The sequence below is a fragment of the Hyperolius riggenbachi genome, chromosome 7, assembly GCF_040937935.1.
Source record: "Hyperolius riggenbachi isolate aHypRig1 chromosome 7, aHypRig1.pri, whole genome shotgun sequence".
Classification (NCBI taxonomy): domain Eukaryota; kingdom Metazoa; phylum Chordata; class Amphibia; order Anura; family Hyperoliidae; genus Hyperolius; species Hyperolius riggenbachi.
In genome coordinates, this window is record NC_090652.1 from 162,674,063 (window position 1) to 162,695,208 (window position 21,146).

Genomic DNA, 21,146 nt, shown 5'->3' on the forward strand with positions numbered 1-21,146 from the left:
ATCGCGCCGCTCAAACCCGACGATTCTTGCCGCATCTCACAGGCTCTGCCTGTCTCTATGACGGCAGAGCCATGTGAGCCGGTCAGGAGCCGATTTCATTGGCTCCTGGCCCTGTCTTTCAATGTAAGCTGTTCCCATTGGCTTACATTGAAAGACAGGGTCAGGAGCCAATGAAAGCGGCTCCTGACCGGCTCACATGACTCTGCCGTCATAGAGACAGGCAGAGTCTATGTCCTCGGGGTCCCGGCGAGCGGCGATGATGGCGGTTGCGACGGGTATGTGCTGCGATTCGTCGGGATTCTGTCGGGATTGGACCAGCGGTCTCTGGTCTTTAAGTGCCCAGAGACTGCTGGTCCTTAAATGGTTAAAGAGACACTGAAGTCTCAAAAAAAAAAAAAACGGCTTTTTATTTAACAAATATGTTTAATACTTTAGCCCTAACTAAACCGCCGCATTCCCGCTGCTATAAACTATCTAAATCCCCCCTAACTTGCCCTCCCTCCCCCCCCCTGGCAAAATCCATGACTTTTCTTGGTCGTGAATCTTGCTGCCCTCTAGTCTTCCGTGTGAGCTAGGGCTGCGAGCTGCAGCCCTGCCTCACACGTGTCTGTCAGCGGCGGGTCTCCGCCTCTCTCCCGCCCCCCTCAGTGAAGGAAGACAGAGAGGCGGGGGAGAGGCGGCGATTTGGGCTGACAGACACGTGTGAGGCAGGGCTGCGGCTCATAGCCCTGCCTCACACAGAAGCGCTGTCCGGATTGCCCCCCCCCCCCCCCCCCCGGGAGGTAGGGGTTATTTAGATAGCGTACAGCGATGGGGATGCGGTGGTTTAATTAGGGCTAAAGTATTAAACATATTTGTTAAATAAAAAGACTTTGATACTTCAGAGTCTCTTTAATATCTGTTATTACACCTGTAATGGCTGCTGCCCATAGCGATCACTAGGGCAACAGCTCTGAGACCCAACACGGTATAGATGCATCTGTGCTGTTGCCTAGTGATGCATCTGTACAAACACTGGGGTCGCCAAACTGTGCGCACTATCGATCGCATCCAATTGCTACAGACGCACAAGGCTGGAGATACTAGTATCGAACTATGGCATGTATGGTATCATTTTAACAAGGACAAGCCAAAGAATGTGTTTTGAGGGGTTTTATAACCGTAGTCCTTGTCATCTGAAAATTAGGAAACATGAAAAATTAAAAATTAATATTTTGGTACCTGGAGTCGGAGGTTTCATAAACTAAGGAGTCAAAGTCGGATGATTTTTGTACCAACTCCACAGACCTGGTAAGTATTAGACTAAGGAGTTGGAGTCGAAGAGTCGGAGCAATTTTGGGTACTTGGAGTCAGAGGTTTCATAAACTGACCAGTCGGAGTCAGATAATTTTGTACCAACCTCACAGCCCTATGTAGAATTACTATGAAATTAAAAAATTATTCTATGGCATAAGTACTGTATTATAGAAGTTATTGCTGCATCAATAATAGCGACACAGCTGAAATGCCTAAATTGTCAGGGACCTTAACTGCTTTCGGACCATGCTAGTTGAAATCTATGCCCTGTTTATGGCAACTTATTCCTGCCAGGGTGTAGATTTCAACTTCCCGCCGTGCGATACCGCTGGTCGTGCCACTCTCCCGCCACTGCAGCCCACACATCTTGCCGTCGATATGACAGCAGAGCTCTGTGAGCCGGTCAGCACTCCATGATCGCTGCGAGCCAGTCTAATTGACTCACATTTATCACAGGGTCAGGAGTCAATGAAATAGGCTTCTGTTTGGGTCACATAGTTCTGCTATCAGAGCAGGAGCAGAGGAGCTTCAGCAACGCGAGAGTGGCACGATCAGCAGCAAATTCGTGCGGCATGATGTAGTTTGGACTCGATTTTTACGTACCAGCAGTCTCTGGTCCTTAAGGGGCCAGAGACCGCTGGTACCAAAGTGGTTGAAGGTAAAAAAAAAAAACAGAACCTGAAGTGATTAAACCAATCAAAATAAGGTAATGTAGTTCCTGCCTCTGGACAGTATATATGAAGATAAGCCCAGATACAAGGAAACGGCTAACTTAATAAAAGACAAAGATTTTAGCTGTGAATTACGTATAATGCTACTGACTGTTCTGTAGCCACAGAACACGTGGAAGAAGCCTGTGTTACAGGGAATGTACCTCAATCAGCCACTTGTCTTGCACAAATCTCTGCAGTAGTTGCTCAACTTCCTTTTTCTTTATTTTCTTTGTTTGAAGTTGGTCAGTTAGGTTTAAAATGTTTGTTGAGGATGCAAATCCATTATCAGAGTCTACAATGAGGTCCATCTGCTCAAAACATGACATAAAAGAAAAAGTGTTAGAAGTAAAAGCTCCACCTGTGTAGCAAAGTTGACACGGTAATGCACTACAATTACAAAAGAAAAAACAACCTGGTAAAAAAATAAAGATGGTCAAGGAGATGCAAATAATTTCTGCTTGTGTGCAAGCCTGATGTATGTCAATCTGATTGGCCCACTTCCATACAATTTGCATGCAAGCTGTTATTTGCAGCTCACTGACTAGCTCTAGAAATATTAACTTCTACACACCTGTTGAAGTACAGACTAACTAGCAAGCTCATGGTGAACCAGAACTCATTGGAGTGTGAGGGGCTACAATGGTCCTAAAAGCCCCCTTACTAAAATGCTAAGGAAAAACAAGAGTTTGCTTTCTTAAAAGAAAGAATTTGCGATAATTCAGGTTGGATTGAGCTTGAGATGTCGCCCAGTGCATCACTGCTGAATATATGCAAATTAACCATTATTACCCTTAGAAGCTAAACACACCTCCAGAACCACTGGAATGCAATGATGTGTCAGCTTGTTAATTTGTACAGAGCCATAATAATCCAACATGCATACAGACTGTTTCTGAAGTAAATTGAGAAGTTTGTGAAATATCCCTAAGGCTGCTTTCACATTGGGACTTTACAGGCGCACGTTAGAGCAGCCTGTAAAGCAGCCCAGCTCACAGTAATGAAAAAAAAAATAAAAAATCAATGGGCTGTTCACAGTGCCCATGTTGCGTTACATTGTAACACTGCACGTTATTTGAAAGTGCAGCAGACTGTTTGCACATGCTCAGTATTGTGTGGGGTTTTTTTGAGCAGGAGAGGAGGAGGGGAGAGTCCGATATTGTTAGCCACATGGCTAATTAATATTCACTGCACTGCAGTAGTGATGGAAAGTTCGGCTCAATTCATTGAATCGATTCATTGAAAAGAGTCAGACTTTCTATCACTACTGTTCAGAATCGATTCATTGAAAAGAGCCGTACTTCCCATTACTAGGTTGAGTCCTGCTGCTCTGCCTCTGAATCGATTCTGAACAGTAGAGATATGAAGTCCGGCTCTTTTCAATGAATCGATTCATTGAAAAGAGCCGGACTTCCCATCACTACTGCAGTGTTTACTTCCTGGAGCGGCCGCTGATTGGCTGGCGGGACCACGTGATGCGGAGTGTTCCGATCACGTGGTCCCCGCAGAGCATCAGACAAAAAAGGAACACCAACAGTCGCACAACGCGGCTCACTCTGGCGTCCACCTCCAACACCACCAAGCGTTGCGTTAGGGGTACGTTATGCGACCTTAACGTCCCCTAAAATGCAACGTCTTGGTGTGAAAGAGGCCTTAAAAAGGAACTCCAGTGAAAATAATGTAATAAAAAAAGTGCTTCATTTTTACAATAATTATGTATAAATGATTTAGTCAGTGTTTGCCCGTTGTAAAATCTTTTAAATCCCTGATTCACATTCTGACATTTATCACATGGTGCCATTTTTACTGTTGGCAGGTGATGTAGCTGCTGCATGCTTTTTTTTTGGCAGCTGGAAACGGCTGTAAACCGCTATTTCCCACAATGCAACAAGGTTCACAGACAGGAAACTGCCAGAAGTACCACGGTACTCAGAGCTTCTGGGAGGGGTTTCACCACAATATCAGCCATACAGCACCCCCTGATGGTCTGTTTGTGAAAAGGAATGGATTTCTCATGTAAAAGGGGGTATCAGCTACTGATTGGGATAAAGTTCAATTCTTGGTCAGAGTTTCTCTTTAAGCCACCTCATAACAGAGACTATGGAAACTTCAAGAGTCTGTACAGGTTATACAGCACAAAAAGAATGAAAGGAGTTGTTACAAAACTGTCAATTTTACTGAACATGACTTCAGTTAAGTCCGTAGACTCATTTTAACAATCACAGTACAGCAGTGCGTTGCTGAGCATTTCAACAAGTTGGGAGTGCTTAAAATGCACTGCAGCGAATAGTAATGCAAGCTACATGCGTTTCAGCGTATGGATCATGCAGATAAGCCTCATGAATCAGCTGGTTTTCATCCCCTCTATGTAGGCCTGCACGATTTTAGGAAAAATTGAATTGCAATTTTTTGTCAAAAATTGTGATTTCGATTTTTTTCACGATTTTATTCAAATCAAGCATTAAATTCACAATGTACAGTAACATTTACAAACATGCATTGACAGAAAATGACATACTATCAAATTGATACATTTTCTGTCACGTTTATAAAGTTTACTACATTGTTAATCAAAACAAATAGCAGCTATTAGTAAATGCAAAGCTGAGTAACAGCGGATCCTGGGCAGTAGCCACTTACTGGGCAGTGGTGGTGATCCATGTTTGCTCGACAGGACAGTGGAGAGAACGGATCCTGGGTAGTGAGCAAATGTACAGTACACAATGTGACCACGGGAGACAGGGTGCAGAATGTAGAACAGGAGTGTGATGTGCAGATCCTTCTCCCCCACAAGCAACGTGCTGGCCGCATTACACTAATTACTACTGCTCTGACTCCTTCCAGCCGGAAAGAGGAAGCGTGCCGCGCGGCCAACACAAAATTCTACGCATGGAACGCTTAAAAAAACCTGCATGCATAAATTGTACGCATGGAAAAAAAAAAAATCACCACTGTCTGGTGATATCACAATATCGATTTAAAACAATATATCGTGCAGACCTACCTCTACATCACGTCACAGTGGTTTGACAATGCAGAAAAAACAAGTGCATAGAAACGTGTGGAAATGCACAACAACACACTGACAAATGCATTTGAACACATTTCCTAGTGCACTTAAAGCGGACCCAAACCAAACTTTTTTAATTAAAAATATTTAGTTGCACCACTCTGACACATACAAAGATAAATAAACACTCCTTCAAACCTATGAGCATTTCAGTGCATGCTTTTCACCCTTCTCTTTTTATAGCTAGGGTTATACTGGGGGCAGCCATTAGCAATTCCTTCATTGCCGGACACCATCTACTCCACCAGTTTGCCGGAAAAATCCCGGCAATTTGAAAGGAAGGGAAGGGTTCCTCCAATAAATGTAACATTTTTTAGATTTGTCATCATGCAGCTGAAAAAAGGCTGCTATTTATCAATAGAATTTAGAAAATAGATTTTATTTCTGAAATCTTGTATTTTTAATTTGGGTCCACTTTAAGGTAGAGCTAGCCTTAATTCTTTGTAGATTAAAACAGCAAAGTCTCCGTTATAGACAACTCTGGCAACCAGATGGAAATCTCAACTAACCAGCATGCCTGAGGGGATAACAGGGACTTTTTTGTGTTTTTTTTTTGGGGGGGGGGGGGGGGGGGGGGGCAGCAACGTTAATATACTCAGCAATCCTCCAGTGATGTTCTGTAGCTCCTAGTGGCTTTTTGGCATCGGTGCACAGTTCCAGCTGGTCATGTGACCCGATGCAGGTCAGGTAACACACTTGGAGCCGTACACTGAGGACGCGGGAAAGCGGCTAGGGAGCTTTTTAGACCGGGGCATGTATCCAGTGTCAGGGTATCATCACCGATGCCTGAACAGAAAACCAGGCATGAGTTACAAAGATGAGACAGACTGGTTATCAGGCTGCTCTGGGTTCTTGGAAGCTGCTGTTTAAAAGCTAGAGTAGGAAGTGCTGCTCCTAGATACCAAAAAAATGTCAGAAGTATTAGAAAAAAACAAAACCTAACCAGAATCCGTGAGCATTGTTGCAGCAGCAGCTCCCTGGTTTTAATTCCCCCGCCAGGGACTTTGGAGGTCTTCCGGAGCAGAGTCCTCCCGGTGCTCCGCACTGTGCATGCGCGAGAGGGGACTTCGTAAGTCTTCGGGAGCCAGGAAGGCTCTATAGGACCTAGAGCCTTCCCTCTCCTTAGGCAAGTATCTGTCTTTTTTTTTTTCGATTCCCCTTGACTTTAATTCTGGACATTATACCCATTTTTATCTACCCTCATCGTGCATTGGGTGGAGTACTTCCAGAGCTATAATCTGGCACTTTATCATCCTTGAAAATAAAAGGGTGCAATAAGGGAAAATAGTACAAAAGAAGATCTTACTGTTTTTCTGAACAATTCCAGCTCATTCTCTGCATAATCCAAAGACATTTTTGCAACATCATTTTCTGCAAGGTTAACCTAATGATCAAGAAAGTAGTGTATAAAAAGACTATTTTTGAAAAAGTGAATTACATATAAATTAGTGTTTAACCTTTTCCAGACCACCTATATGGAGATCCTACGCCGCACTTGTGGCTGTTCTAGCCTGATGCGGTGTAGGATCTATGCCGCCCACCATTACCGCTCCGCCGCATTCGTGCGCATCCGAGAGGGGAGATTAAGCTGTCATATGACAGCTGACATCTCCCCTCAGTGATCAGCAGCCGTAGCGTATGGCTGCTGATCACTACGATTGCCGGCGGATCGTAGTGATCACAAGTAATAGCTGCGGCGGTAAGGGGGAAAGAAGAGAATCCACTCACCTCCCTGCCATTCCTGCAACGATCGGCGCTCCCCACCGCTCTTGACAGCATCTCTGCTCCCTCTGACGTTAGCGATGGGTCCTGGCGTGATGATGTCATCAAGCTACGACCCGGAACTGAGCGGCAGTAGGAGCAGAGATGCCGGCCGGAGCAGAGGGGTCCACTGCGGCTCATCGCTGGAGCCTGGTAGGTGAGTAAATGCTGCTGCATACGGGGGGTGGGGGTGGGGGTGGGGGGACACAGCCCAGCATACAGAACTGGGGATCCGGCTGCCTGACCCCCCAAAACATGACCCCCACATGCAAAAATTGCCTGGTGCTTAAAGGGGGGGGGGGGGGGGGGGGTTAGGTGGCCGGTTCTCAAATGGTGAGAGGGACTCAAAGCTGAATCTATTAAAAAGCGTTATACGTACCTGGGGAGTCCTCCATCCCCACGAATCGCTCCCACGCCGCCGTCCTCTGCTGCCCGAAGCTTTGGTATCGTGTCCTGTCATTTCCGTCAGCCAGAGCCAGTCTGATGTAAGTGAAGTGTGTGGTTTGTGCATCTCTCCAGCCACCGCTGGAGAGATATGCAGAGGGCGCACTTCTCCTGCGTTGGCTCCGACTGACATAAGTGAAGGGTTCCGGTTCCCAAATCTGCAGACAGCAGAGGACAGCAGCGTGGGAGCGATGAGAGCGGATGGGGATGGAGGAAGCCCCAGGTATGTATAACACTTTAATAGATTCAGCTCTGGTACACTTTAAAGTAAGTACTTCCTGCATCAAGTATGCAAAGGGTACAATGCTTCCATCAAATTTATTATACGCCTGTAAACATTTCAAAATTTTCCAAAAATATCAGTGATGCTTGTTGGAGGTGTGGGTGTAGTACAGCTAGGCAGTAACAAGAAACTCTAGGCCAGATTGCAATTTCTTTACATTAAGAAATCTTATTGCACAGGAATTCATTGGATCCATTTTTTTTTCTGCACGGGGGACTCCTGGGGACACAGAGCGGTATGCCCGACACAGTGTCGGGCATACCGCTAAGGAGGTTAAGTACAAATGTTACTTGGAAAACGGAAAAATAAAATATGTTCAGAAAGACTCAATGCACACCTGTACAACAACGACAACAACAGAGGCTCGAGGGAAAAGGGGATTTTTGTGGAAATGTTTAAAAAGTGAAAACTATACCTACCAGAGCGTAGTAGGTTTTCTCATTATTTTCATCTGTGCCTTTCCTAATCTGCATGAAGACTGGCTGCAGATGTTTGTTGATGACACCAACAAAGTCATCCAACTTGTCTACATAGTTGGCTGAATATAATGAACACAAAAAAAAACATCATGCATCAAAAGACAAGGAATGAGTTTTGTTCAGGCCCCTAAATGTTTTCGGCTATCAAGGTACACAAAACAAAACTACAAAAATATCTCATTACCAATCATGCACTAACCTTTGTGCACTTCACAGCAGTGCTTATGCAAAGTTTTTGCAGCAGAATATTCCAGTATCCCATGGGACATTATCACTTGAAGAAATCGCTGGTGACTTTCATCAAGAGCCATTTTCTTCTCTGAAATCAGAAAAAAAGCTGAAGATGTAGAAAGATATTCACAAACAAATCTCATTCTACACATTCATTTACAGATATCTAAAATACAACAATCTGCCAGAACAAAGCAATACCTGTAGCGCCCCAGAAGCAGTTGGTGGTCCCATTCATCCCTGACCAGTCTTCTTGGGGACTCAGAAAAAATGGCTTACATTGAAAATGTACGCAGTGTTTGATAAGGAGTCTGCAGGGAAGTTGTATTAAGTAATTCAGCCATTTTCCTAAATAGTCTAGCTGAACAATTTGGAGCCCCTACTGGATTCACACTACTCCGATTAGTGGGTGATTCCCGATAGCTGCCAAAGCGCTAGCGCTTTTTAAAGAGTTACCACAATTGTAACCATATGGCAGTGATCTCACTGCCGCGATTGCTGCCGATCACGGGCGTTTCCCGATTAATGGCAATCGCAAAACGTGTTGCCTGCAGCATTTTCTCGCGATTCTGGAGTGACTGCATTACAGTGCTTATGCGAGTGTACAGTGATTTTACCGCGCTAAAATGACCCAAGCGAAACTGCCACTTTTAAGTGTGAATGGGCCCGAAGGGACGTCACTGGCCATAAAGACCCTGCAGGAAAGGTACTGCTATTTCTAACAGCATAGTTTAAAGGACCACCGTACACCACCAGATTTTGGGAAGCTAAGGAGGTAGCTTATGATCTCTGTTTTAGCTTTTTATTTTATGTGAGTGTGTTGTCTAAAATCATATACATGGGAGAATGTGCTATTGCTCAAGTGTGTCAGGTGAACACATAAAAATCCAAATATATAACTTACCAGCACTAATAAAGACAACCTGGGTGGCATGAAAAAGTAGCCGGGTGGGGCGAGATGAGAAAATGCAGGGCCAGTGCTTCTGTGCACAGCTTACAGCATAGGAGAAGGTGAACCAATGATAGCTGGGTGCTCACCAAAACTAGCCGGGTGGAGCAACCGGCTACAAGAGCCTGGGGAGAACACTGGCTTTGTTGTACCACTATTGCGGTTATAAATAAGAATAATACCACTTTTACATTTCCTGTTTTAAAACACATGTGAACTAAAAATCAATATCAGAGCTGGCTGTACCGGGTGGTTCTTCAGTGCCCCCATAACTTCCGTGTTCCCTCAGGTCAGCTGGCCTCCCCTCAATCTTCATGTTTTCCTCCTCTTCGTGCATGCTCCCCCCATAGTTGTGTGCTGGAGCCTCAGCCAGGAGCGCTTTGTACATTTGTATTTACAAATGTATCTGAACCCTGGGTACCCAGAATTCTCCCAGCCTCGGCTGCTGTGCACAGCTGTTTGGGAGTGTGATTGAAGGGGGAATGAATAGAGGACAGAGCATGCACCCTTGTTCCAACGGGACTCGGAGCTTTGAACAGGGGTAAAGCATAAATATGGAGGGGAGGTCAGCAAAGTTTAAAGGCAACTGAGGTAATGGGGGCACTGAAGAACCCACAGGTATGACCAGCTCTGAATATTATTTTTAGTTCGGGTGTGCTTTCAGAATTTAGTCCACTCATACTATGCATCCTTATTTTTTTTTTCCTCACCTGCTATAATAATACAAATGCTGCAATTATGAGGCACTCAGATTAATGCAGCAATCACAAGGTCCCCAATGACAAATACAGCAATCATAAGGCTTCAGATGTAATTCAGCAATCATGAGGCCCCAAATAAATTCTGTAATCATGAAAACCCCAGATGCTAAATACACCAATCGTGAGGTCCCCGTATGAAAAATTCATCAATCATGTGGATTCCAACTGAACAACGCCTATTTCGATAATATACTATAGCCCCTGAGCCAGGAGTTATTTAAATACTAAAAAGAAACAAAAAGACACTTACCTGGGGCTTTTATCGGCCCTCTGAAGCTGTCATGTCCCGCGCCGTCCTCTGATCATCTATTCCCTGCCGCCGGTCTCTGTCTGAATAGTCCTTTAGCGAGACTGCGGCTGCGCGGCCGTGCGGGTGCTCGCTCCCATCGCCGGGAGCTTACTGCACGGGCACAATACGAGAAAACCTCGTACTGCGCCTGTGTAGTAAGCTCCCGAAGACGCAAGCGGGAGCGTGCACTATTCCTCTTGTTAAACGAATAATTGATCGGTGCTGGCGGCGGGGAACGGAGGATCATAGGACGGCGCAGGACATGACAGCTACAGGAGGCCGATAGAAGCCCCAGGTAAGTGTCTGTTTTTGTTTTTTTTGCTATCCACACAACCCCTTTAATTAGTGTAGATTCTGTGTCCCCCTTATTACAACTATGTGGTTGCACCCCATCCCCTTTCCATTAAACATTGGCGCCAGGTCTGCGGTGGGCAGAGATTCACACTTATAGCTCACTTAACACGTCTTCACTGCTAAATCCAAGAGGCAGCTACATATAGTAGGAGCCAGGAAAATTTTGGCACTGCCATAGGTGTCCACGATAATAGCTGTGATCAGCGGTTAGGTCATGCCTCAGCAAGTGGTTGCCCATGGCAACCTATCAGCCCAGGCTCTTCCTACAGAACTGTTTAAGGGCCGGTTCACATTTGCTATAAAAACGTATCCGTGGCTCTGTTTTGGGACCGGATAAAAAAAAAAAAAAATGTTATTCTTTGGCTGCAGGGAAGCCGATTAATTTGAAAAAAGGGGGTTTATATTGCCACCTGCTGGCGAATAGTTTAGCTAGAAATTGCAGTAAGCAACGAATATAGAAAGAAAAATATGTATCAAACCGATTCATAATAAATGGTATGGGGCAGCATGAAGGGCTACTATGAGAATCTGTTGTACTTTATCCAATGACCCCAGCAGCACAGAGCAATCTCTCCATCAATGCTACAGAAGTGTAAGGTCAGTGAGCCATCCCATATGCTTGATAGGCTGGATCTGGGGGAAGGTGGAGAGTACACTAATTAGTGTTGCTCTACTTTTTTTCTTGAACCCAAGTACCCCATATCACAATTCAGCTCCCTCCAAGTAACCCCAAGACTCCAAACTAGTCTGGGTTTCCTCCCACATCTCAAAAATGCAGATAAGTTAACTGGATTACCCTTAAATTGGCCCTAGACTACAGTACATACAGTACACAATACATAGACAAAACTATGGTAGGGACTAGAGCTCCTCTGAGGGACAGTTAGTTACAAGACAATATACTCTGTACAGCGCTGCGTAATATGCCAGCGCTATTTACTGTAAATACTTAAATAAATCTGTTGGGGAATCCTACCCTGTCACGTTATTTCCTGCCTGAAGCTTGAAGTTGAATAAAGACTGTATAATGATCATTGTCTGGTCATTGTTCTATTTCACTTATACAGTGCTGCCCATAATTATTCATACCCCTGGCAAATTTTGACCTAAAATTACTTTTATTCAACCAGCAAGTACGTTTTTGACGGGAAATGACATAGGTGTCTCCCAAAACATAATGAGACGATGTACAAGAGGAATTATTGTGGAAAACAACATTCATTTCTCAGCTTTTATTTACATATGGGCAAAAAGTGTCCAGTCCAAAAGTTATTCATACCCTTCTCGATAATCAATAGAAAAGCCTTTATTAGCTATTACAGCAATCAAACGCTTCCTATAATGGCAGACCAGCTTTTTGCATTTCTCCACGGGTATTTTTGCCCATTCATTTTTAGCAAGGAGCTCCAAATCTTTCATGTTGGAGGGTCTTCTTGCCATCACCCTGATCTTTAGCTCCCTCCACAGATTCTCATTTGGATTTAAGTCAGGACTCTAGCTGTGCCACTCCAAAATGTTAATGTCTGCTAACCATTTCTTCACCACTTTTACTGTGTGTTTTGGGTCATAGTCATGCTGAAATGTCCATTGGTGGCAACGTTTCTCCACTAGCGCGAATTCGCATGCAGACAACGCATGCGGATTCGCATAGGCAATACAAGTGGATGGGACGGTTTCCACTTGTCAGTTTTCATTTGCGTTTTTATGTGCAGGATTTTTCTGCACGGTAGACCCTGCAGAATTCGCCTGCGTGTGGAATGCAGGCGATTCACAGGTAATGTATTTAATAGGGAAATCGCATGCGTTTTTTGGCATGCGTTTTTTCCCGCGATTTCGCATTGAAAGTAATGTAAATTGACACAGGCAGTTAAAATCGCATATACCCTGCCTATGTGAAATCGCGGCAAAAACGCATGCGATTTTGTCAACGGTGATATGCGGCGATTCCGCACCGCACTAGTGGAAACGGGCCCTTTTTTTCATGGTGCCGTTTACTGTGATTAGGTTCCCTGGTCCATTGGCTGAAAAAACAAAAAACACACACACCACAACCCCAAAGCATTAGGTTCCTACCAGCATGTTTGACAGTGGGAATGGTGTTCTTTGGGTTGAAGGCTTCTTTTTTACGCCAAATGGAAACATTGTGATCAAACAATTCAATTTCTGTTTTATCTGACCATAACACAGAAAACCAGAAGTCTTCTTTGTCCAGATAAACATTAAAAAAGGCTAAGCAAGCTTTTGTGTGCCTTATCTGGAGAATTGGCATCCTCCTTGGTCTGCATCCCTTATGTATGCTTTACTAATTAATCTAGAGGAATAACCCCTTTCCTTCAATCTTTTTCTTAAGTTCTTAGTCTCTTTGTATAATTCTACAGTAGCACAATTTCGCCTTGTTCTTAAAAATTCCCCAATAGGTACAGCTTTGATTTGGCATCCCATATGGTGGCTATGAGCATGCAGCAGCATATTTCCTGTACTTTGTTTTCTATAAGTGCTTGACATTAGCTGATTATTTTGAGTAATGGTTAGGCATAAAATCAATAAAAGTTCTCTACTAGAAGCTGTTAAATATGGAAAATTGATGCTATCCAGGCAATAGAAAAGCTTAAAATCAATCTCACTTTTTTGTCAGTAATTTATCTTTCCCCTATGCCCCCAGGCTCTTACAGCGTACGCACGGCCTCAGAAGAGAAGTTGCAGTGCATACTAACTCTATCCCTCCCATTCTCCTCGCCCACACCTCTCCTTGTCTGTGGATTGGCCGCCTTGTCTCCTTCAGTGGTCGCAGGCAGCCAGCTGCTACAATGCAGGGAAGGGGGCCAGCACCTGTCCTCGGCCCCCCTCCTTTAGTGTGCCATGCCTGCCCCCTCAACTCCAGCCGCATCTGCCTCCTCCCCGCACTATTACTGAGCACAGCGGGGAGGAATAAAGGTAGTGCACAGAGACACACCTACCAATGGTTCCAGGCGCTGGAGTTCCCATCTATACTCTCTGCACTACCCCTGGTGGTAGTGCAGAGATTATAGATGGGAACTCCAGCGCTTGGAACCATTAGTAGGCGAGTCTGTGTGCACCACCTTTATTCCTCCCCGCTATGCTCAGTAATTGTACGGGAAGGAGACGGGAGGAGAAGGGATTTGGAGGGGGAACGTTTCAGCCTGTGGGACCAAGATGGCCCCTGCCACAATCAGCATTCTCCTCATTTACAATGTTTTACATTTTTGAAATCAAGACGTGGACAGTACAACACATCTGCTGTGTAAGTAGAGCATGTAATTATCTACCTGCATATGTGTTTTTTTTCCCAGGCATTCCAGGCTAATAGTTGCTCTTTAAACAACTTCAAAACCCAAAAAGTTATTTGGTTTTCATCATAGTTCCAGGGTCCGAAAATATTTATTTGATTGTCATTCAACCTACTCACAAATCTACTCAAGCTTTCCCTATTACCTTTCCAAATCATTAATACATCATCAAAGCGCAGCCACAGGGCAACACCCTACCCAAACTCCCGTATGCCATACACATCCTCCAACTCCCACATACCCAGGTGCAGGCATGCGTAAGCCGGAGAGCATGCCGCCCCCATGGCCACGCCCCTCAACTGCTGATAGTATTCACCATTAAATTCAAAATAATTTCTTGTCAGCACCAATTTTAAATCCTGTACAAACAGATTATGTTCCTCTGTTTCTCCATAGTGTCTCTAGAAAAAAGTTCAGTGCTTTCAAACCCACGAAGAGGCATGTACAAGTGTTTAAACTGTTCACATTGTAGATATGTGGCTGAAGGGGATTCCTTTTTGGATAGTTCTGGAACGAAGGAATATAAAATTAGAGAATATATAACATGCACCACTACAAAGGTGATATATTAAATTGTGTGCCCCTATGGTAAGCTATATATCGGGAAGAGATCTAGGCACACGAATAGGAGAGCATTTGAATAACATTAACCACTTGCCGACCGCCCACAGCCGATGGGCGGCGGCAAGTACTGGGCCTGAATGACCGCAATACGCCCATCGGCAGTGGCAGCGGCAGGCGTGGTTAGGTGGAGATTGCGTCAGCAATGACGCGATCAACCGCCGGCAACTGGTCCCGCCCACTCTGTGCCGTAACCCGCCGGCCAATTAGCAGCGCCGGCGGGTTTCAAACAGGCGCGATCGGCCAATGACATGCGTATAATACACTTTGTTATTGTAACAAAGTGTATTATACTGGCTGCCTCCTCCGCTGATGGTCACTCGTCGTGCGACCATCAGAGAGGACGGCAGCCCACTCGCAAGTAAAAAAACAAAACAAAAAAAAAAAACCACACTTTAGCCCACCCAGACCCCCCTGATCGCCCACCCCAGCCCTCAGAACCCCCCCTGACCACCCCAGCACACGAGTGTTTACACCCAAGCACCCCACTATAAACCTATCAATCACCCCCTGCCACTATCTAGCGACACTATCCCCTAGATTAGGTCCCTAACTGCCCCCTAGGATCCCCTGATCACCCCCCTACCCTCAGATCCCCCCAGACCAGCCCCCTGTATACTGTATACATTTGAATACAGCTGCCTTACCCACTGATCACCTGTCTATCACCCATCTATCACCCCTTGTCACCACCACCCATCAGAGCACACCCTAAACTGTCCCTTGGGGGCACCTGATTACCCACCCAGAACCTCAGATTGCCCTCAGACCCCCTACTCCTGATAACCTCCCCAGTGCATTGTTTACATCTATTCTCCCCTGTAATCCCTCACTGATCTCCCATCGTCACACCCTGTGTCTGCCACCCATCAAATCAGGACCCAGTCTGCCCTGTGCGGGCACCTAATCAACCTCCCTCACCCTCAGATCGCCCTCAATTCCCCCCCCCCCCCCCCGCCCCAATCACCTTCCCAGTGCATTGTATTTGATTGTGCTGTAATTGTATTTGATTGTGCTGACATCGTATTTGATTGTGCTGCTGTAATTGTATTTGATTGTCCCGTGATTGGCTTTGATTGTCCCGTGATTGCCCTGTGATCGGCTTTGATTGTCCCGTGATTGGTTTGATTGCCCTGTGATTGCCTTTGATTGTTTCTGATTGCCTCTGATTCCCCACTCACCACCACCCCCGTCACTATCCTAGTGATCTAAAAACAGTGATCAGTGAAAACTGTCACTTTTTAGTATCACTAGTGTTAGCAGTTAGGCCAGTTAGCTAGGCCCCTTTGCAAGTGTCAGTTAGTGCTCAGCCCACTGCACCACAGTCACTAATTAGCGTCATCACTGTCGCTAATCAACATTGGTACTATATAGTATCTGTAAATGATCGTTACTGATCGCAGTCAGATCAAAATTAGGGTCACTAGGATCCACAAAAAAACGCAGTGTTTGCCCGATCAGGCCTGATCGTTCGCCTGCACTTGCATTCAGCCTGCCCCACCGCAGTGACAGAAATTTATTTTTTTCTGATCACTGCAAAAAACGCTGTACAATAGCTGTGGCACTGTAAACATCAGTTTTTATTTTAATCAAATCTCAGTGACCACAGCTTTCTACCTCTCAAATACTCCTTTTGCTAGGTAGGTGCTCTTTTTTTCTGGGTAGTCTCAGAGGAATACCCCCTAAATTTAGCAGTCCACCATGGCAAGAAAGGGTTATTCCGATGATGAGGTTTTCAGGTACATGGCCCAGTCGGATGAGGACGATTGGGACGCCTCATTCGACGAATCTTTCGGGTCAGAGTTTAAACCTGAATTGAGCAGTGGCTCACTGACCAGCTTGGAAGTTGAAACTGGTTCGGTGACACGTGCAGTAAGATCCCAGTCACAGCCACCAAGAAGACGGGCCCATACTACCCCTAGTTTACCAGAGGTGCTGGCAAATCCCAATTGGCAATCCCCTGATTTCGCTGCACCCGTACTTCCCCCCCTTTCACCGCCCAGTCTGGAGTCCAGGTGGAGACAGAATCTAGGATCGGCCCTAGACTTTTTCTATCTGTTCTTCACCCAGGATCTCTTAGACTTAATCGTGGCAGGGACCAACCGTAAGGCCACACAATACATAACCGCCAATCCGGAAAAGTTCCTTGCCCAGCCTTTTCGGTGGAAACCAGTCCAAGTTTCCGAAGTTAACATTTTTTTGGGCCTTCTCCTTCACACGGGACTATTAAAGCAGAATGTCTTGTGGTCTTATTGGTCTACAGACCCAGCATGTCATGTTCCCCTGTACTCTGCTGCCATGTCCAGGACACGATTTGAGAACATCCTGCGCTTCCTGCACGTCAATATCAACGAAACCTGTCATCGAAGTGACCACCCTGCTTTTGACCGGCTCCACAAAATTCGGCACCTCATAGACCACCTGTCATCCAGATTTGCAGATGCTTATAAACCTGAACAGGACATCTGCGTATTTGAGTCTCTCATACGTTTTACCGGGCGCCTTCGCATCAAACAGTACATCCCAAGCAAGCGCGCCCGGTATGGGGTGAACTGTATAAGCTCTGTGAAAGGGCCACAGGCTATACATCTTATTTTAGGGTCTATGAGGGAAAAGACTCAAAATTGGAGCCGGTCGGATGCACTGACTACCTGGGGAGCAGTGGAAAGGTTGTGTGGGACTTGGTGTCACCCTTGTTCCAGAAGGGGTACCATCTTTATGTGGACAATTATTACACAAGTGTGGCCCTCTTTCAGCACTTAAAAATAGAACAAATCCGATGCTGTGGCACCGTGCAGCCTAGTCGCCGGGGCTTCCCCCAACGGCTCATTACCACCAGACTTGAACAGGGGGCAGAGGGCCGCCTTGTGTGCCGACGACCTACTCGCGGTGAAATGGAAGGACAAGAGGGACGTTTACTTTCTGTCCACCATTCACGCAGACATGACAGTTGAAATTCAACGGCGAACTGAGGTAATTGAAAAACCCCTTGTCATCCACGACTATAATACTAACATGGGAGGGGTGGACTTCAATGACCAGAGGTTAGTGCCCTATTTAGTCACCCGAAAAACAAGACGCTGGTATAAAAAAGTGTCTATTTACCTCATTCAATTTACAACAGCTTTGTTCTCTACAGTAAGGCTGGGAGAATTGGATCGTTTCTACAATTTTAGAGAAAGATCACTATGGAACTCCTGTATCCAGGAGGTGCCGTGGCCCAACCCCAAGATGCAACTAGCCGGCTGCATGGAAGGCATTACGCCTATCCAATTCAGAGTACCCCAGGTCACCGAATCAGAAGAAACCGTTGTCGTGTCTGCAGCAGGGCTGGAATAAGGCGTGACACCACTGTTTATTGTCCCACCTGTCCTGACCAGCCTGGCCTATGCCTAGTGGAGTGTTTTGAGAGGTACCGCGAGCAGGTACACTATTAGAGAGTAGGGAACTCCAGACACAGCGGTAGGCACACAAGGGTCTCTCAGTGCTATTTCACACTGCTGCGATGCGTTAGGGCAAATTGCCTAGTGAAAGTCACACTTTGCGGTCCCCCCCTACACCGGAAGTGCTTGACTTAACGCTAGTGCATGCCTACGTTACTGCGTGGCTTCTGCGGCAATTTCGATCAGCCCGGAAGTCATGTTAGTCTATGGCGACGCAGTATTACTAGGCCGAATGCTATTCTTGTGGTATTCCCTGAAGGTCTGTTTTGGACGATACGGTGCGGCGGGCTCGACCCACCGGATATGTCAATATGCAGTGTGAAACCAAACATCTGGTTTCGAGAGAACGTAATACACAGGGCTGCCAGAAACCTCTCCTTTCACTTGGGACAAAATGCGTAATGTACTTCGCCACAACTCTGTGCGATTTGCACTTCACACATTGTCCCATGGGGGAGGAGAGGTTTGTCCTCGGGAGGCAAGTTAAAAAAAAAAAAAAACACAGGTAAGCAAAAAAAAGTTAATGTTTGGTTCACAATGTTAAGGTTTTGATTAAAAAAGTTCAAAGTTTATTAAGGTAATGAAGTAATTGCTTCGCTGCTTGCTTGTTTTTTGTTTTGTATTTTTTTTTCCTCTTTTTCCATCCATTAACCTTCCAGGTGGACCAAGCGAATGACTAACCAGCTGCAGCACTGATAGTGCATCCTGACAGAACATTGCGTGTCTGTCAGATTACACACGAGTCGGTGCATGCAGCGCTGCAGGACGAGATTTCTCCTCCGCAGTCAAAAAGATACGTTTGCCGAGGCATATGGGCCAAGGAGCGGTGTTGGGGTTCATATGCATTGGCAAGCACTTTGTATCAAAAAAGAACTCTGGCAATGATTTGTTCATCCACATCGATCGGTGTGAATGGATAAAATCGGGTTTGCCATGGCATACGAGCCGAGTGGGTTGGACGTTTTTGGGTGGCAGCTCCTATGTCCTGGCAGACGCCTTCCCCTCTTTTTTTTCACATTTTTTGGGCAGATATTTTTTTCATCCACATTGATTGATTGACGTTCATTTTTCCTTTCAGCCCAGAGTGCATTACCCATATGCCCAATATAAGAGGTATAGCAGAAACTCCTAATACTGGCCATACATGTAATGATTGCAGAGACCCTAAAATGCCAGGACAGACCCCACGAATGATGCCATTTAGGAAAGAGGACACCCCAAAGTATTCCGTGAGGTGCATGGTGAGTTCATAGAATATTGTATTTTTTGTCACAAGTTAGCAGAAATTCTCCACCCCCCCCCCCCCCCCCACACACACACACAAAATGTCATTTTCCGCTAACTTGTGACAAAAAATAAAATTTTCTATGAACTCACTATGGCCCTCATGGAACACCTTAGCGTGTAATCTTTCCAAAATGGGGTCATTTGTGGGGTTTGTTAACTGTCCTGGCAAGTGGGGGGGAGAAATTGTAAGCACCCTTGTAAAGCCTAAAGGTGCTCATTGGACTTTGGGCCCCTTAGTGCAGTTAGGGTGCAAAAAATTGCCACACATGTGGTACCGCCGTACTCAGGAGAAGTAGTATGTGTTTTGTGGTGTATTTTTCCATATACCCATGCTGGGTGGGAGAAATATCTCTGTAAATGACAATTGTTTATTTTTTTTTTTTTACACACAATTGTCTATTTACAGAGATATTTCTCCCACCCAGCATGGGTATGTGTAAAAATACACCCCAAAACACATTAAACTACTTCTCCCGAGTGCGGCAATACCACATGTGTGGCACTTTTTTGCACCCTAACTGCGCTAAGGGGCCCAAAGTCCAATGAGTACCTTTAGGATTTCAAGGGTCATTTTGAGACATTTGTTTTCAAGACTACTCCTCACGGTTTAGGGCCCCTGAAATCCCAGGGCAGTATAGGAACCCCACAAATGACCCCATTTTAGAAAGAAGACACCCCAAGGTATTCTGTTAGGAGTACGGTGAGTTCATAGAAGATTTTATTTTTTGTCACAAGTTAGCGGAAATTGATTTTTATAGTTTTTTTTCACAAAGTGTCATTTTCCGCTAACTTGTGACAAAAAATAAAATCTATGAACTCACCATACTCCTAACAGAATACCTTGGGGTGTCTTCTTTCTAAATTGGGGTCATTTGTGGGGTTCCTATACTGCCCTGGGATTTTAGGGGCCCTAAACTGTGAGGAGTAGTCTTGAAAACAAATGTCTCAAAATGACCCTTGAAATCCTAAAGGTACTCATTGGACTTTGGGCCCCTTAGCTCAGTTAGGGTGCAAAAAAAAGTGCCACACATGTGGTATCGCCGTACTCAGGAGAAGTAGTATAATGTGTTTTGGGGTGTATTTGTACACATACCCATGCTGGGTGGGAGAAATCTCTCTGTAAATGGACAATTGTGTGTAAAAAAAAAATAAAAAAAAAATCTAATTTACAGAGATATTTCTCCCACCCTGCATGGGTATGTATAAAAATACACCTCAAAACACATTATACTACTTCTCCTGAGTACGGCAATACCACGTGTGGCATTTTTTTGCAGCCTAACTGCGCTAAGGGGCCCAAAGTCCAATGAGCAACTTTAGGCTTTACAGGGGTGCTTACAATTTAGCACCCCCCAAAATGCCAGGACAGTAAACATACCCCACAAATGACCCCATTTTGGAAAGTAGACACTTCAAGGTATTCAGAGAGGGGCATGGTGAGTCCGTGGCAGATTTCATTTTTTTTTTTTTGTCACATGTTAGCAGATATGGAAACTTTGTTTTTTTTGTCACAAAGTGTAATTTTCCGCTAACTTGCGACAAAAAAATAAAATCTTCTATGAACTCACCATGCCTCTCAGTGAATACTTTGGGATGTCTTCTTTCCAAAATGGGGACATTTGGGGGGTATTTATACTATCCTGGAATTTTAGCACCTCATGAAACATGACAGGTGGTCAGAAAAGTCATAGATGCTTCAAAATGGGAAAATTCACTTTTTGCACCATAGTTTGTAAATGCTATAACTTTTACCTAAACTAATAAATATAAACTGAATAGTTTTTTTTTTATCAAAGACATGTAGCACAATAAATTAGGACAAAAATGTATACAGAAAATTTACTTTATTAGAAAAATGTC

At 45.0% G+C, this 21,146-nt stretch overlaps 1 protein-coding gene across 3 annotated transcripts in view; it reads right to left on the reverse strand.

The window, feature by feature from the left end:
• NSMCE1 (NSE1 homolog, SMC5-SMC6 complex component) overlaps positions 1-21,146 on the reverse strand; it is a 46,470-nt gene that overhangs the window by 18,697 nt on the left and 6,627 nt on the right. For 2 of the 3 annotated variants that reach the window (XM_068246888.1, XM_068246887.1), the window contains exons 2-5: positions 8,243-8,362; positions 7,984-8,102; positions 6,383-6,460; positions 2,171-2,317 (exon numbers count right to left, since the gene is read on the reverse strand). In XM_068246888.1, coding sequence (XP_068102989.1) covers positions 2,171-2,317; positions 6,383-6,460; positions 7,984-8,102; positions 8,243-8,354 — 456 coding nt within the window. In that variant the 5' untranslated portion in view covers positions 8,355-8,362. The remainder of the gene's footprint in view (positions 1-2,170; positions 2,318-6,382; positions 6,461-7,983; positions 8,103-8,242; positions 8,363-21,146) is intronic. The other variant, XM_068246890.1, reaches the window with a different exon arrangement.